Source organism: Eurosta solidaginis, chromosome 5, assembly GCF_040869045.1.
Source record: "Eurosta solidaginis isolate ZX-2024a chromosome 5, ASM4086904v1, whole genome shotgun sequence".
Lineage (NCBI taxonomy): Eukaryota > Metazoa > Arthropoda > Insecta > Diptera > Tephritidae > Eurosta > Eurosta solidaginis.
This window is the reverse complement of record NC_090323.1, coordinates 167,535,512-167,553,376: the sequence shown is the minus strand read 5'-3', so window position 1 is coordinate 167,553,376 and position 17,865 is coordinate 167,535,512. Positions and strand designations below refer to the sequence as shown.

Genomic DNA, 17,865 nt, shown 5'->3' with positions numbered 1-17,865 from the left:
ACTTTGCCAAAACGATTACAGGTTGACCATTGACGCGGGTGTAATGCAAGTTCATAAGAAGACGGTAATTTCATTTAACATAAACGAAGAATTGCCACACGAAATCGTCGCTAAAGTCGGGGATTTGCTGAACGAGTATAGCGATTGCTTTGCTGAAGACTTGCCAAATTTAGGTAGATGCAAAACAACAGAGATTGATATAGCTATTTCAACGGATCAGCCAGTAGTGGGCAAAAAGTACCAAGTGCCCTTGCCGCAACGCCCAACGTTAACGAAAATTATTGACAATCTGCTCAAACACGGTATTATAAGGTGCAGTTTATCGGCACATGCAGCTCCTGTAATCCTGGTGCAAAAGTCGAACGGCGAAGACCGTTACTTAACGCGGTGACACTGAGGAGCAGCTTTCAAAGCTTGCAGGTAATACTTTATTTACGTCGATCGATATGACATCCGGGTATTATCAGATACACTAACGGAAGAAAGCAAACCGTACACGGCCCATGGTATTTCAGGAAACGGTTGTGAAACTGATTCGAAATTTAAAGCACCGTAAACATATCATTAGCTATGTGGATGAAGTAGTCATTGCCACTAAAGCCGTCGGCGAGAGCATTGAAGTACTTTCGGAATTTTTGCAAGCGGTCAGAGCAGCAGGACTCACGTTAAGGCCGTCAAAATGTACATTTTTAGCAATAAAAATAAAGTTTTTGGGTCACGTGGTGGATGCATCGGGCATTAAACCAGGTGAAGAAAAAGTAAAATGCATTGCTGAGTTCCCACAGCCACGCACACCAACAGAAGTACGACAGTTTTTGGGACTCACCGGATTTTTCCGGAAATTTGTTGAGAGTTACGGCGTAATTGCTAAATCACTAGCTACACTTCTACGAAAGGGTATCACGTTCGAGTGGACTTCGGATCACGACAGGGCATTCAGCAAATTAAAAGATGTACTCACAACGGTAAAGATGTACTCACAACAATGTTTGACATCACAAAACCACACGAAGTGCATACGGACGCCAGCGCAATAGGCCTGTCAGGTGTTATGCTATAGCTAGAAGGCAACGAGTGGAAACCAGTCCAGTACTACAGCCGACAGTGTAGTTCTGTTGAGGCACAGTATTCGAGCTACGAGCTAGAGGTTCTCGCTATCGTCGAGTCTCTTGAGAGGTTTCGCATATTTCTGCTGGGCACACACTTTGTGGTGCGAACAGACTGCAACGCGGCAGCAACGACGAAGAGTATTACGCCACTGCGTCGACGCGTAGCCAGATGGTGGCTTCGTTTACAAGAGTTCGACTTCGATTGCGTCCATTGCTCAGGAACGCAAATGCAACACGTCGATGCCTCAAGCCGGGCACCGATCGAGCCTCCATCAAAACCGGATACAGTAGCCGAACGAGGTTTGCAAGTAACCCATATGAAATGCGGCGACTGTGTATACGCGATGCAAACACAAGATCCAAAGTTACAGCAAATATGTGAAGTTCTCAAAGGCGTTAAAAATGTGGACACATCGGTAGCTAAACAAATTGAGGTAGACTACGAGATACGCAACAATCGACTTTTCCATAAAGTAGGTCACGAATACAAGTTAGTGGTGCAACGAGCGGTTAGATGACGCATTTCAAAAGCCAGCCACGACGATGTTGGATATTTCGCTCTCGAGAAAACGCTCGCACGAATATCAAAACATTTTTGGTTCGAACGAATGAGACGATACGTGAAGTCGTATATAGCTTCATGCGAGGAATGCTGTTTCAATAAAGTCAAGGGTAGACGAAAGGAGGGTCAGCTCCACCTTACGAATGTTTTGAAAATTCCTTTTAGGCACGTTTACGTCGATCCTGTGGGCCCATTCCCAAAAAGTCGATCTGGATTCGTGTACGTGCTAGTAGTGGTCTGCGGATTCAGCAAAAATGTCGTACTCAAATCAACACGGAACACGAAGACCGAACCAGTCATCAAGGCATTAGAAGAGATGATTGGCATATTTGGTCAACCTATTAAGCTAACGTCCGACCGAGGAACCGCGTTTACATCTGCAAAATTCCAAGCGTTTGTGGATAAGCGAGGCATACAGCATATAAAGACGGCGGTTAGGACATCAAGGGCCAACGGTCAAGCCGAGCGGGTCAACCAAACGTTATTGCAAGCACTCAAATGTACATTCAAGGATAAAAAAATTGGGACGCACATCTCACAACGATAAAATGGAGCTTGAACTCACAAAAAAACGAGTTAACCCGCTATAAGCCTAGCGAATTAGTATTCTATTTCAATCCTAGAAATGTTACGTGCAAACGACTGATACAAGCGATACATGACGAGGTCGATTTGTCGGATATAGATATGAAGTGCGATATGGCAGTTGATAGAACCATGACCGAGCGGAATAAGTGGAAAGAGAGATACGACAAAAAGCACACAACTCCAACGAAATATGAGGTAGGCGACCTGGTAGTAGTTGATCACGTTCCATCAGAAACAGGCGAGTCGCATAAATTGGACCCGGCATACAAGGGCCCATACATGGTATCAAAAGTGCTCACTCACGACCGCTATATTGTCGAAGGCTTACCAGATGTCACGGCTAGGCAAAGGCGCTATTCCAACGTTATGTCATCAGACCATGTAAAACCCTGGTATGTATCAAGTCCGGAGCTAGACATGGATGAAGGCGAAGATGAGTCATCCTGTGAGGACGAGTGATCAGGAAAGGCCGAGCTGTCACAGACCGTTAGCAAGTTAGTTTGTTATTAGCTACGAAAGCATAAGCACGCGTCGCTCCGTAATTCGTAAATATAATCAACAGTAAACGTTCAGCGTTCACTTCCAACAACATCTGTACTTACACACACATTCACGCTAAATTACATACATTTCAGTTTTCAATCATTTATATATTCATTTCAACAATTTACATATTAAAATAAACATGTTTGTCTTTACAAAATAATGTCGTTTACAAAATTGCTGCACAGAGGCGATACGGAAGCGAACACAGGAAGCAGATATACCAAATAGAGTTGCAACACCGCTACCAAAAAGTTAATGAGAGTTTGCAGGAGTTTGCGTCCGATGTCGAAAGGCTTGCACATTTGGCAGATGCCGACGCACCCGTGGAATACACCGAAAGGGTAAAAATTCGGAGCTTTATAAATGGCATACGGAACGTCGAAACGAAGCATGCCACATACGCAAACCCAAAGCCTAGATTCACAGAAATGGTATCACATGCTCTTATTCAGGAAACAGCATCGCTTCTGTGTAAGCCAGCGTTCAAAGCCCGCGATCTGGAGGTAGAACCACCAGACTGGGTGAACACAATATTGGAGGCGCTGAAAGGATCGCAAAAGCAGAGTGAAAGAGTTATCAAATGCTTCAAATGCGGGAAGCCCGGTCACATTGCACGTCATTGCGATCTTGATCCTAGTGGTTGCAACAGCATGGGTGGTCTTAATAACAAAGCTGGAGGGGATGAGCAAGAGCGAGTAAGATGTAGAGATCGAGAGCTATCTCCAGCTATAGAATGTTCTGTGATATCTGTATCGCAAATTGGAAGGGAATCAAGCAGTCTTACCGTCAGAGGGAATGTGGATGGCAAAGAACGTGTACAGACTGTAGATACGGGCGCATCTCATTCCTTGATTCGATCTAATTTGGTCAACAGGAGAGTAAAGCCATTACCTTGCGTACAGTCACTGGCGAGTATAACCAAGTCCCGGGAGAAGTGATCTTAATTGGGAAGGTCCTGGTTCTACACAAATTCGTTGTGGCGGAGATCATTGATGAAGTCATATTGGGAGTGGACTTCTTAGTTGATCATGACATCAAGATCGATATGCGGAGAAAGATTATGTGCTATAAAAACAAGAATGTGCCACTTAACTTCAGTTTGGAGAAAGGGTCAGCAGTGAGCCAGTGCTGGTGGAGGAGATTCGAGAGATACCACAAAAGTCAAGGAAAGTAGATCGGGCAAAGGTTGGTGGAACGAATGGGCCAAACAAATCGAAACCGAAGGTACCTGCGAGAGAAACACTGGCATTGAAAAACCCTAATGGACGCACTAAAATGGACGAAAGAATTTCCCAGAAAAAATGCAAGGGTGGTTTCAAGACAGGGCGCACTACTGTTGGGAAACGTCGGAACGATACTAATTATGTGAAGCCAATCCATAAAGAGCAAGCTCTACAAAGTAGTTCATTGGCCAAACAATATAGTGCGAGGAACGATCCAGGATAATGAGTAGTAAGATGAAACGCAGGTACGATGAGAACAACAATTCGGATGGTTTCTTGGAGGGAGATTTGGTACTGTTTACAACCCCGACTGGCGGAAAGGTGTTCCATCGAAATTTTGGTACAGCTGCGAAGGCCCGAGCAGAGTTGTGAAGAGGACAAGTGATGTCATCTACCGCATACAAACAATTGGGAAACCACGATATAGAAGAGTGGTTCATTTGGAGATGCTGGCAGCGTTTAGATCGAGAGATTTGTCCCATCGTGACGATCGGATTTAGGTGGAGGGCAGTGTGACGAATATTAGCAACACTAAAGGATACTATCATCTCTAAGCCAACACTAAGCAGTGACTTGTATGCACATCAATAAATCAATCATTATATCTATACATATGTCCATACAAGCAGCGGAGAGCAACGCACAAACACATGCATATATCTGAGATACTCCCAAAAGTAGGCAATAATTTGTGGAGGTATCACTCACATATACACGCGCATATGAGAAGCTTTAAACGTAGTTATAGCTGGCAATTTTATAGCTGATAACTAACTAGTAAATTCTAGAAATAGAAGCGCCTAGAAATATGTCAACGAGGAAACCAAACAGTATAAAAGCAGCAACAATTGAGGCACGAAAAATCAGTTTGATTTAAGCAAGTTATCAGTTGTGAAGTATAAGTGTTATTGTGAAGTACTTTAATAAAGGCGATTTTGCATTATTGAATAGTGGAGTTATTTATACAACAGTTTAGTGATTCGAACTTTAGTAGAAGGTTGCAAATAAGCGGAGTTGCTCCAAATTCGTTACAATATGTAAAGATCAGCCATTGTTCATCTGAGCGGTATGCTCGAAAAATTTTCTTTGATGGCGATAGTGCCTTCTTTCCCACTGTAATAAAGATAGAGCTTAGCACTACTCTCTTCTTCTTCACATGCTTGCCTTAGTCAATGCCCTATGGTACAATATAAATCTTCGTTTTATTAATTAAAGAATATCTTCTGATCCAAAAAGTAAGTATTTATAACAAGAAAAAAAAAAATAGTTTAACATGGATTTTGAGGCACCCTATATAACAAAAAGTTTAAAAATAATTGCTTGTTTATATACAAAAAAGAATGTTGTATTTAGCAAAATCGTTTAGCAAGTCTTTTTTAATACATACTTATATGCAAACATAGATATATGCTTACAAAAACTGAGAGAAAAGAAATATTTTTCATTTAGTTTTCACTCACCGTTGGCGTATTTAAAATTGGTGGCAGATTATTAAGCAAATTCGATGATTGTATGTCAACACGTACTGGTGGTGCGATAGTCGTTGGTGGTGCAGGTGTAGCAATGGGCACCAAAGTCCCAAGCTGTAAGAGACATAATAAAAAGAAAAAAAATTGAAATAATATAACGTAAAATGGTTGTAGTTGCAATAATAATAATATTCAACACTTTAGCCCATATGTACAGTAGCGAACAAAAAATTAACTTCTTCTTTTTATATTTTCGATGGCTAAAATATTTTTCCCTTCTTTTATTGAGGAAAATCTTAACACCCTTCAGAAAAAAAGTTTTCAAAAAGTTATTGTGTGTTTTTGTTTTTATTTCTTTAAAGTTCAGAGAACTACAATAAAAGAGCAAACATTTTCGTCATATTTTCTCGAAATTTTGAATTCTTTCGAAAATGTTTTTTAGATTGATTGCATAGTTTCAGTTACGAAACTCATAGAAGTTTTTTATTAAAATAACGAAAATATTAAAAAGAGTTTAAATGACAAAAATTGATAATAATATCCACTGCTATTTTTATGCTCGCTGCTGTATATACATATGTATATGGCCTAATGAGCTTGTTTGAACACAATCACGAGACGCCAACGGTATGACTAAAAATAAATTATGTTAGCAAGCACATGATGTGCCCATGATATCACTATATTTATGTAGCAGTAAATTTATGATTAAGTTGCATATATTTCGAATATTTTAAAGAGCAGTGTAAACCAGTGATGTACAAAACTGGCGGAGCTTCGAACACAAATGCAATTTTTTTTTTAATAGTATGTATTTACATGGTGAATATTGAAGCATATTGGTTTACTAAATCTCTCTCGCAGCGCTTACACGACAAGTAGGTACACGCCGAATAGTTGTCGGAAGCTCTCGAGTGCACCACTGGTGTAAGCAATAGACCATAAATCGACTACGCTCAACGTTAGCAAAAATACTATAAAATGGTTCCACCCTTATAGCCAAAAAGGTGACAGAGCGTCAAGTAGACTGGAGTCTGGTGATCTAAGTTGTACATGACAAAGCTTTTTCAGTGTAAACGTTAATATTGGTTGTGAGTCGGAAAACGTAGAGAGAAATGGGTTTGGAAGAGCCTACTCTTTATACACGCATTTTAGAAAACATATTTTACAAAGAAACGTTCATTCGCAAAATATTTTAATTGTTTAATGCTACCAAGTAAATAAATAAATAAACGTAAGGCGCGATAACCTCCGAAGAGATCTAAGGCCGAGCTTCTCTTCCAATTTGCGTCGTGCTCCTCTTGATTTTCCCTACAAATTAGCCGGACGGGACCTACATGTTTTATGCCAACTCCGAACGGCATCTGCAAGGCAGACGAGTTTTCACTGAGAGCTTTTCATGGCAGAAATACACACGGAGCGCTTGCCAAACACTGCCGAGGGGCGACCCCGCTTAGAAAAATTGTCTTCTAATTTAAAAACCTTATTTCTAAAATTTTGATGTTGCTTTGCCCGGGGTGCGAACCCAGAGCATACGGTGTGATAGGCGGAGCACGCTACCACCACACCACGGTGGCTGCTACCAAGTACATTTTGTTAAAATTTTTTATTAGTCAGGGTGTTAAAAACATGCGTGCATATCTTTTGTCTTTTAGGGCATACATACATATTGGCACCTAGGGCATATGGAAATAAAAGGGAATAAAAAAGCTGATGAACGGGCTGAAAAGTCGTACCTCTCGAAACTTGCTTCGTAGGCATCCCAATTAGATTGAGTAAAATTAAAAGAAGGCGAGAGTTGCATTTGATTGACCAAGCGCGAAAGGTGTGGGTCCAAGCGCGGGTCTGCAAAGTGTCGAAGATCATGTGTAGGTCTTACAACCTTACACAAACTAAGTTAATTCGATCATTAGAAAGGGGAAGACTGTAGGCTCATGTTATTTTCAAAATATTTCGTAAATAGTAATTTAAAGTATTTATTAATTTTATTAATTTAAGTAACCAACCTGTCACTGTGCTACTGTAAAAAAGAGGCATCATAGTTGGCTTTGAACAAAAAAAAATTTCTGTTGCAATTCCTTAATTGCCTTTTTAATATAAAAAATGCGAGTTTTGTGAAATTTTCAAAAGTTCTTTTTGTATATTTTTTTTTAAATACTTGTAGAAATTGAGGTACACCAGTAGTGGCAGTGCAAAACCCAATTATATGTGATTTTTGTTGATTTATTTGCTGGTACGTGTAGTACGCTCGGCACTAGAGTACAAAAAAAATTAAAAAAAACAACACATTTTTTTCAGTTTTTAACTTTAAATGAAATAAAAAGTACTTTAGGAGAATAAAAACGATTTTCCGATGTAACCAAAAATTAATACGTTTTCCTTAAGTATGTGCCCAGCGTACTAACATGTAGTACACCCTACAAAAACATCTTAAAATCATATCTTATTTTCTGTAATTTATTATGTTAAAAGAACTGTATTAAAAAAAATTTTGGAAATTTCTTCACCAGGAGGTCCGTCGGCATATCTGGGTTAAGTTAGGCCTGGTCCTCGTGCGCTATGCTTACCCGGCCAAGACCCCATCTATTGTGAGTGATACAGACTTCAGAGGTAGAATCAGAAAGTGGCATAGATCAAAGAATGCTTTTAGTATTTGCCAAGGGGACGAACCTCTTTTATAACATTGGTCCTGGTTTTTGAAAGCATTTTTCTGTTAAGGCGGTAAACAAACTTCTGGTAAAGCAATGCACTTATTCAGTCTATATGATGTCTTCACGGACCTTACCCTAGACGCATGTAACATTTTGCTTGAGATGTACTAGACATTTTCATTTATGTAGTGGAAAACCCTACGGAAGAACTAAGTGTGAAGAACTGAAGTATTTGTATGAAAGCACTCTTTTCTGGGACATCAAAAATGAAAGCTTTTCCAGATTTATTGCAATTTGGTCAAAAGTCTTTTGAGACACCTTAATCTTTGAGAACAAATAAAAGATAATAAAGACATGCTGGACTATAAGTATGTTCAACAGGGTCCGAAGACCCTTTTCCGAAAAAACGTCATTGTTATTATGTTGCAGGAAGGATTTCTAATTTTGTTCCAACGTGATAACAATACTAAAGGTGTCACTCTCCACAAAGGTAGCTCTTTGAATCCATTTCTACGTTTTTATGCTATCAGTCCAAAAAAAGATTAATAGTTTTGTTTAATCAGCCTACTTTGGTCGCATATAATTTGGGAAATTGTCAAGCGCGTTTAGTATAAAATGAGATAAAAGCTTAACTTCAACGTTTATGACGGTAAAAATAAATTATATTCCAACTAAGCGCTTACGCGAGATAAATGCATATAAATTATATTTTAATGTGTTTTGTTTTTATAACATAGTTGTATGGTATAATTTTGTGGTATGTATTATTCCAGTCATAACCGACATACGCATTTACGGTTAGTTTTACTAACCGCAGACAATGTGAAATGAATATTAAGTTATTTGTGTACATACCCTCAAAAAATTTACATCTTATGGCGGAAGGCTTATTAAAATTAAGTGAAAGACTTACAATATGAGCGTGAAAATGAAAATAATTAAGTTTTAAAGCAACAAAACCGTTATAATGTATAAAATGGACTACAAACTTAAAACGGAAGCCCTGCTAAATGATAAGAACACTTACAAAACCATACGAGAGGACCCAACACAAAAGTTACAAAGGAAAAACAACGCAATATTTAACGAAATCTATAAACAACAAAACATTAACTTGAAACAAAAAATACAGCTAACATGCAATGCAGCTACTGCGCCTAGATTATATGGACTTCCAAAAGTCCATAAAAACAACATGCCTCTCCGTCCGATCTTTTCGTCCGTTAATGTACCTTGCTACAATCTCGCAAAATATGTAGGCCAAATTTTGAAGAAGGCAACCTCCGAAAAATATAATGTAAAAAATTCTTTCCAAGTAAAAGAGAAACTGAAGAAAACAAAAATCGCCGATGATGAATTGCTTATATCTTTTGACGTGATATCACTCTTCACAAACATTCATCTAGCAATTCACAACATAATGCAACATTGGCCAACTCTAAAGGAGCACACCTCTCTAACCAAAGCCCAGTTCCAGAAAATTATTGAATTTTGTCTAAGGGACAACAGTTATTTCAGATAAGATGGCACTATTTATCAACAAATCTATGGAATGCGAATGGGAAACCCCCTATCTCCCATATAAGCAGACATAGTGCTAGATAAAATTATTGACGACAGTATCTCTGAACTTGAATCTAACGACATATATATTAAATACATAGATAAGTATGTAGATGATATATTAGCCATAGTTAAGAAAAAGGACGTGGAAATCATACTCAAAACCCTAAACTCACAACACAAGAAAATCCAATTCACCACAGAAGAAGAAATAGACAACAAACTTGCATTCCTAGATATTGAGATCACTAGAGTAAACGAAAATTTGAGAACGAATTGGTATTCTAAGTCCATAGCGTCATCGAGGATGATAAACTACCACTCGAACCATCCATGGACCCAAAAGAAGAACACGGCAATAAGCCTAATAAGAAAATTATGATTTTAAGTGATCAGGAGTTCAGGAATGAAAACAAGTTGAAAATAAAAAACAATTAACAATACTGAACATTCAAATATTAATACACAAAACAATAATGTACGGGATAACATAATATACACAGGAATTACATACATACCAGGCTTAACGGACAACAAAAGTTTGAGAAATATCATAAACAACAACAACGTAAGATTTGCGCACAGACCACACTGCACTCTAAATAAAATTTTTACACGAACAAAAGACACAATCGAAAAGGAGCAACAACATAATGTGATATACGAAATCAAATGCAGGGAAAAGCTGGCGGAGACTGCAACAAAATTTATATAGGGACAACAAAAAGATCCTTAGGAATACGAATAAGCGAACAAAGAACAGACGCAAGAAACGAAAAGACCTCTACGGCACTTTCGCAACACCTATCAATACACAATCACTCAGCTGATTTTTCGAATGCGCGTATATTGGACAAAGAAAGAAGAACAAAAACAAGGCTAACACTAGAGGGCTTGCGAATACAACAACGAATAAAAGACTGTGTGAACTTCAAAGAGGACGTAGACAATATCAACTGTGCTTACTTCACAGCAATCAAAAAGCACACAGTGTGATGAGATGAGCAACGAAAAGGATGCAGCGCGAATATATGTGTGTATATAGTTTTGAAAAATTTTTTTTAATTTAATTGAAGGTAATGTAAGTGAAATTCTCAATGTTGTGTAAAATGTTTCTTTTGCAAATAATTGTTTTATGTTATTAATAAAAACAGATCTCTCTGAGGAAGGTACAAAATGTACCGAAACGCGTAGGAGGATAAAGGAAAACTTAGTTTTTCGCTTAAAAACCACCGGCCTAATAGCTCTTATATAAAAGAATCAAATTCAGTTTTAAATTTGTATCGATCTATATTACAAAAAATTTTTTCTATGCTAATGACATCCGGCATAACGTCCTGTAACTGAGAGAGAATCCTTTGTGTTTAGTTGTTGGACATGTCAAATATGGCTTTTGTATTATAAAATTCTTCTGCTCTATAAGAAAAACCTTACATGTATGGCTAATAAGCTTCGTAAAAAAACTTACGTTAGAGCTGATAGCAAAGAACTCATTGCACGGATGATAATAGGGAAGGACATTTACCAGTTACCAGTAATCAGAGCTATCAACGCCGCCGTCGTATTTTTTATACCTTACAAACGCTTATATAATATTTTGGTGGGTACTTATTGCATATAATTTCAGTGTATAACCTATGAACAAAATTATGTATTTATTTATGTTAAGCCCGCAAATAATTGTACGAATCTGACTTTCAGCATTGTCACTAAGTAAAACGAGAACATTTTATTTACTTAGACAGGCGGCCGTCGTGGTGTGATGGTAGCGTGCCCCGCCTACCACACCGAAGGTCCTGGGTTCACGCCACGGGCAAAGCAACATCAAAATTTTAGAAACAAAATTTTTCAATTAGAAGAAAATTTTTCTAAGCGGGGTCGTCCCTCGGCAGTGTTTGGCAAGCACTGCGGGTGTATGCCTGCCATAAAAAGCTATCAGTGAAAACTCATCTGCCTTGCAGATGTCGTTCGGAGTCATAAAACTAGGAGGTCATAAAAAAAATAGGTCATACCCCACAAATTTGTAGGAAAAATTAAAAGGAGCACGAAGACAATAATAATTATAAAAAATTAAAAAATTGCTTCAAAAATAAAAAATGTTTTCATACATTTAAAAAAGCAATATGGGCAATCCCCGATTATTAAAAATCATACAAACAGACAAAATTGGTTAATCGTTGTAGTTCTATAAATAGAACGAAAACAGCAACAAAAACCAAAGTTTCTTTGAAAACCGCCGTACCAAGCATAGCTTTAACACATAATTGCATACGAAGTATGCAATGTGTAAAAGATTAAAATATGCAAAAAGAAGGCAATTGGGAAAGACTTCACAACAGGCATGACGTAGATGAATGCGTTTACAACCATTTCAACTATCGTAGGGGTGCGAGTTCGACTCCCACTCCCGGGAGAAAAGGCTTTGAAGAGATTTACAAGGTATAATCGAAACAGCTGTCGCCTTGTCCGTCCTGATGTCACGTTGTTTAAATTTTTCCCAAATTATTAAATTAATTATAAAAAATTAAAAAAGTGCTTCAAAAATAAAAAATGTTTTCATACATTTAAAAAAGCAATATGGGCAATTCCCGATTATTAAAAATCATACAAACAGAGAAAATTGGTTAATCGTTGTAGTTCTATAAATAGAACGAAAACAGCAACAAAAACCAAAGTTTCTTTGAAAACCGCCGTACCAAGCATAGCTTTAACACATAATTGCATACGAAGTATGCAATGTGTAAAAGATTAAAATATGCAAAAAGAAGGCAATTGGGAAAGACTTCACAACAGGCATGACGTAGCTGAATACGTTTACAACCATTTCAACTATCGTAGGGGTGCGAGTTCGACTCCCACTCCCGGGAGAAAAGGCTTTGAAGAGATTTACAAGGTATAATCGAAACAGCTGTCGCCTTGTCCGTCCTGATGTCACGTTGTTTAAATTTTTCCCAAATTATTAAATTAATTATAAAAAATTAAAAAATTGCTTCAAAAATAAAAAATGTTTTCATACAAAGCAATATGGGCAATCCCCGATTATTAAAAATCATACAAACAGACAAAATTGGTTAATCGTTGTAGTTCTATAAATAGAACGAAAACAGCAACAAAAACCAAAGTTTCTTTGAAAACCGCCGTACCAAGCATAGCTTTAACACATAATTGCATACGAAGTATGCAATGTGTAAAAGATTAAAATATGCAAAAAGAAGGCAATTGGGAAAGACTTCACAACAGGCATGACGTAGCTGAATGCGTTTACAACCATTTCAACTATCGTAGGGGTGCGAGTTCGACTCCCACTCCCGGGAGAAAAGGCTTTGAAGAGATTTACAAGGTATAATCGAAACAGCTGTCGCCTTGTCCGTCCTGATGTCACGTTGTTTAAATTTTTCCCAAATTATTAAATTAATTATAAAAAATTAAAAAAGTGCTTCAAAAATAAAAAATGTTTTCATACATTTAAAAAAGCAATATGGGCAATCCCCGATTATTAAAAATCATACAAACAGACAAAATTGGTTAATCGTTGTAGTTCTATAAATAGAACGAAAACAGCAACAAAAACCAAAGTTTCTTTGAAAACCGCCGTACCAAGCATAGCTTTAACACATAATTGCATACGAAGTATGCAATGTGTAAAAGATTAAAATATGCAAAAAGAAGGCAATTGGGAAAGACTTCACAACAGGCATGACGTAGCTGAATGCGTTTACAACCATTTCAACTATCGTAGGGGTGCGAGTTCGACTCCCACTCCCGGGAGAAAAGGCTTTGAAGAGATTTACAAGGTATAATCGAAACAGCTGTCGCCTTGTCCGTCCTGATGTCACGTTGTTTAAATTTTTCCCAAATTATTAAATTAATTATAAAAAATTAAAAAATTGCTTCAAAAATAAAAAATGTTTTCATACATTTAAAAAAGCAATATGGGCAATCCCCGATTATTAAAAATCATACAAACAGACAAAATTGGTTAATCGTTGTAGTTCTATAAATAGAACGAAAACAGCAACAAAAACCAAAGTTTCTTTGAAAACCGCCGTACCAAGCATAGCTTTAACACATAATTGCATACGAAGTATGCAATGTGTAAAAGATTAAAATATGCAAAAAGAAGGCAATTGGGAAAGACTTCACAACAGGCATGACGTAGCTGAATGCGTTTACAACCATTTCAACTATCGTAGGGGTGCGAGTTCGACTCCCACTCCCGGGAGAAAAGGCTTTGAAGAGATTTACAAGGTATAATCGAAACAGCTGTCGCCTTGTCCGTCCTGATGTCACGTTGTTTAAATTTTTCCCAAATTATTAAATTAATTATAAAAAATTAAAAAATTGCTTCAAAAATAAAAAATGTTTTCATACATTTAAAAAAGCAATATGGGCAATCCCCGATTATTAAAAATCATACAAACAGACAAAATTGGTTAATCGTTGTAGTTCTATAAATAGAACGAAAACAGCAACAAAAACCAAAGTTTCTTTGAAAACCGCCGTACCAAGCATAGCTTTAACACATAATTGCATACGAAGTATGCAATGTGTAAAAGATTAAAATATGCAAAAAGAAGGCAATTGGGAAAGACTTCACAACAGGCATGACGTAGCTGAATGCGTTTACAACCATTTCAACTATCGTAGGGGTGCGAGTTCGACTCCCACTCCCGGGAGAAAAGGCTTTGAAGAGATTTACAAGGTATAATCGAAACAGCTGTCGCCTTGTCCGTCCTGATGTCACGTTGTTTAAATTTTTCCCAAATTATTAAATTAATTATAAAAAATTAAAAAATTGCTTCAAAAATAAAAAATGTTTTCATACATTTAAAAAAGCAATATGGGCAATCCCCGATTATTAAAAATCATACAAACAGACAAAATTGGTTAATCGTTGTAGTTCTATAAATAGAACGAAAACAGCAACAAAAACCAAAGTTTCTTTGAAAACCGCCGTACCAAGCATAGCTTTAACACATAATTGCATACGAAGTATGCAATGTGTAAAAGATTAAAATATGCAAAAAGAAGGCAATTGGGAAAGACTTCACAACAGGCATGACGTAGCTGAATGCGTTTACAACCATTTCAACTATCGTAGGGGTGCGAGTTCGACTCCCACTCCCGGGAGAAAAGGCTTTGAAGAGATTTACAAGGTATAATCGAAACAGCTGTCGCCTTGTCCGTCCTGATGTCACGTTGTTTAAATTTTTCCCAAATTATTAAATTAATTATAAATAATAATAATAATTTTTTTAAATTTCGACAAATACATTCTTTTTTTGTTTTTTTAGTTTGAAAATTTAAGCAAAAACTTTTATGAATTTTGAAATAAGCCATCCAAACAAAGCTCATAAACGTTTTGGATAAAATCCGAACATTTTGTTTTCCAAAACCCTTTTTTTCAATTTTTTTGAGTTTTGTTTTCGTAATGCAGTTTTGTAGCCCAATCAATAATTTAACAATATATAAGCATAACTATTTTTAAAATTCGCATTGATTTTAGACAATTCTTTTTCCCGCAGGGTGTTTCACATTCTTTTCCATATAAAACTTTAGCGCCCTTATACATCATAAGACTCTTAAAAATATTCGAATAATTAGATTAATCAAGTATTCGATTATTCGGTTTAAGATTTTTGTGCGTTTGTTAATCGAATTTAAGTATGCGAATAATTGGTTTATTTAGATTATTTGAAAAACCGCAACTCAAAAATTATTCGATTTTCAAAATCGAACTCCGATTTTGTATGAAGTGTTCATACAAAATTTTTGGGAACCTAATTGTAATAATCGCAAAGTAAAGGGAACATTCGTACTATTTTCAATGTGTCATACTTGATCTTTCTGCTATAAAAAATACGTTCGGGCTCGACCTTGATATGATGGGTGACAATCGTCTGGAATGAGATCTTTGAACACCGATTTTTTGAAAAAGTTGTATAAGCTCAAAAAAATTTAGCTCATATTTATGCCCATCTGTCTTGGCTCCAGAAATGTATTTGCAAAGCATTTTAATGTAATTTCGTATAATTTTGTATATTGCATATTGGATTTAATTTAAACCTAGACAGTGACAAAAAACTAAATATGTCACAAATATATAAACATTAATCACCCTCTAGAAAAAAAGGATATACAATTTGTAGTTTGTTATACAAAAATCGACTATGCTCGCAAATTAAAACAAGTAAGGAAGACTAAGTTCGGGTGCAACCGAACATTACATACTCAGCTGAAAGCTTAGCTGCATTAGTTTCGTAGGGTTTCGTAGATGGTTTATACGTGGTTTTTAATTCCACATCACATACGTTTGGGAAATATCCAGCAAATTGTAGACCAAGGGTGACGTAATTTGGAACGATTTTCCTTCATCCTTTGTCAAATAAGGGAAAATCACCATTTAGGAAAATTAACCTAGGGTAAACCTGGAGTGTGTTTGTATGACAAGTGTATCAAATGAAAGGTATTAAAGAGTATTTTAAAAGGGAGTGGACCTGAGTTCTATAGGTGGACGCATTTTCGAGATATCGTCATAAAGGGGTGACTCAATAATGTGTTTGTGCGATATGGGTATCAAATTAAAGGTATTAATGAGGCTTTTAGAAGGGAGTGGCCCTTAGTTGTATAATGTGAAGACGTTTTCGAGATATCGACCACAAATACGGACCAGGGTTACCCAGAACATCATCTGTCGGGTACCGCTTAATTATTTATATATGTAATACCACGTACGTTACTCCTGCCATGATTCCAAGGGCTTTTGATTTCGCCCTGCTGAACTTTTTTATTTTATTCTACTTAATATGGTAGGTGTCACACCCATTTTACAAAGTTCTTTTCTAAAGTTATATTTTGCATCAAAAAACCAATCCAATCACCATGTGTCATTCCTTTTTTCGTATTTGGTACTGAATTATGGCAATTTTTTAATTTTTCGAAATTTTCAATATCAAAAAAGGGGGCGTGGTCATAGTCGGATTTCGCCCATTTTTAATACCAAGGTAAAGTGAGTTCAGGAAAGTACGTGAACTAAGTTTAGTAAAGATATATCGATTTTTGCTCAAGTTATCGTGTTAACGGCCGAGCGGAAGGACAGACGGTCGACTGTGTATAAAAACTGGGCGTGGCTTCAACCGATTTCACCCATTTTCACAGAAAACAGTTATGTCCTTACACAAGGATTGGTAAATTTTTGTTCGACTTATGGCAGTAAAAGTATTCTAGACAAATTAAATGAAAAAGGGCGGAGCCACTCCCATTTTGAAATTTTCTTTTGATCTTGTATTTTGTTGCGCCATATCATTACTGGAGTTGAATGTTAACATAATTTACTTATATACTGTAAAGATATTATTTTGTTAAAATTTTGACTTATGCTATAATACCAGTTTTGAATGAACACACATACAGATCAAAAAGCACATTGATCGGACAACCGGATTTCAAGTTAAGACAAATGGTTGTTTGTATATAATGAGCTTGTTCTGGAAAAAAATTTTTTGTTGCGTTTTGTAACAGTTGCCTTTTTGTTTGAAAGTTATTGGATTTAGTGTGAATAGTTTTTCCTATTTATGGAATAGAAAATTTGGATCCATTATTTCAGCGAGTGTCATGCATACCATTTTGATCATACGAGCCAACCTGTGGGCATCTTGCGCAACAAATGTAAAAGTCTCATATAAAATATCAACAGAAATCAGATACTCTATCAATCAAACTTCTATAAACTTACATGAGCTTGCGCTGCCATCTGGCGAATGTTAGCAACTGCCGGTAATTCAGTGTTAGTTCTAATCAAATTTTCACAATAGTACCATAGTACAAATAAATTTCTTTGTGTACTCACAATCGTTAATAAAATATAGCTAAACGACTAATAATGCCCAAAGCACGAATCCCCATATTTACAACCAAAACTTTATTTATAGATTTGGATTCCAAATAAGAGCGAAAAAAGGGACCTGTGCATAAAACAGCATTTATAAATAATATATAAGATTAATTTTCTACTAATATGAAGTAAATATGCCAGCTCTATCTTAGCTTGTGAGAAACCCACTAAGGAATTTTTTGTAATGTTTTGAAAGTTATTTGCCGCATGTGTTCCATGGGGTCCCCCATTAATTCACAAATACATTTTTTTAGAAAACA

General features: G+C 36.6%; 1 protein-coding gene across 17 annotated transcripts in view; it reads right to left on the bottom strand.

The window, feature by feature from the left end:
* Positions 1–17,865, bottom strand: part of LOC137233656 (collagen alpha-1(XV) chain-like) — a 1,316,768-nt gene that overhangs the window by 69,063 nt on the left and 1,229,840 nt on the right. For all 17 annotated transcript variants that reach the window (XM_067756874.1, XM_067756865.1, XM_067756879.1 and 14 more), the window contains one exon: positions 5,489–5,611. In XM_067756874.1, the coding sequence (XP_067612975.1) occupies positions 5,489–5,611 (123 nt within the window). The remainder of the gene's footprint in view (positions 1–5,488; positions 5,612–17,865) is intronic.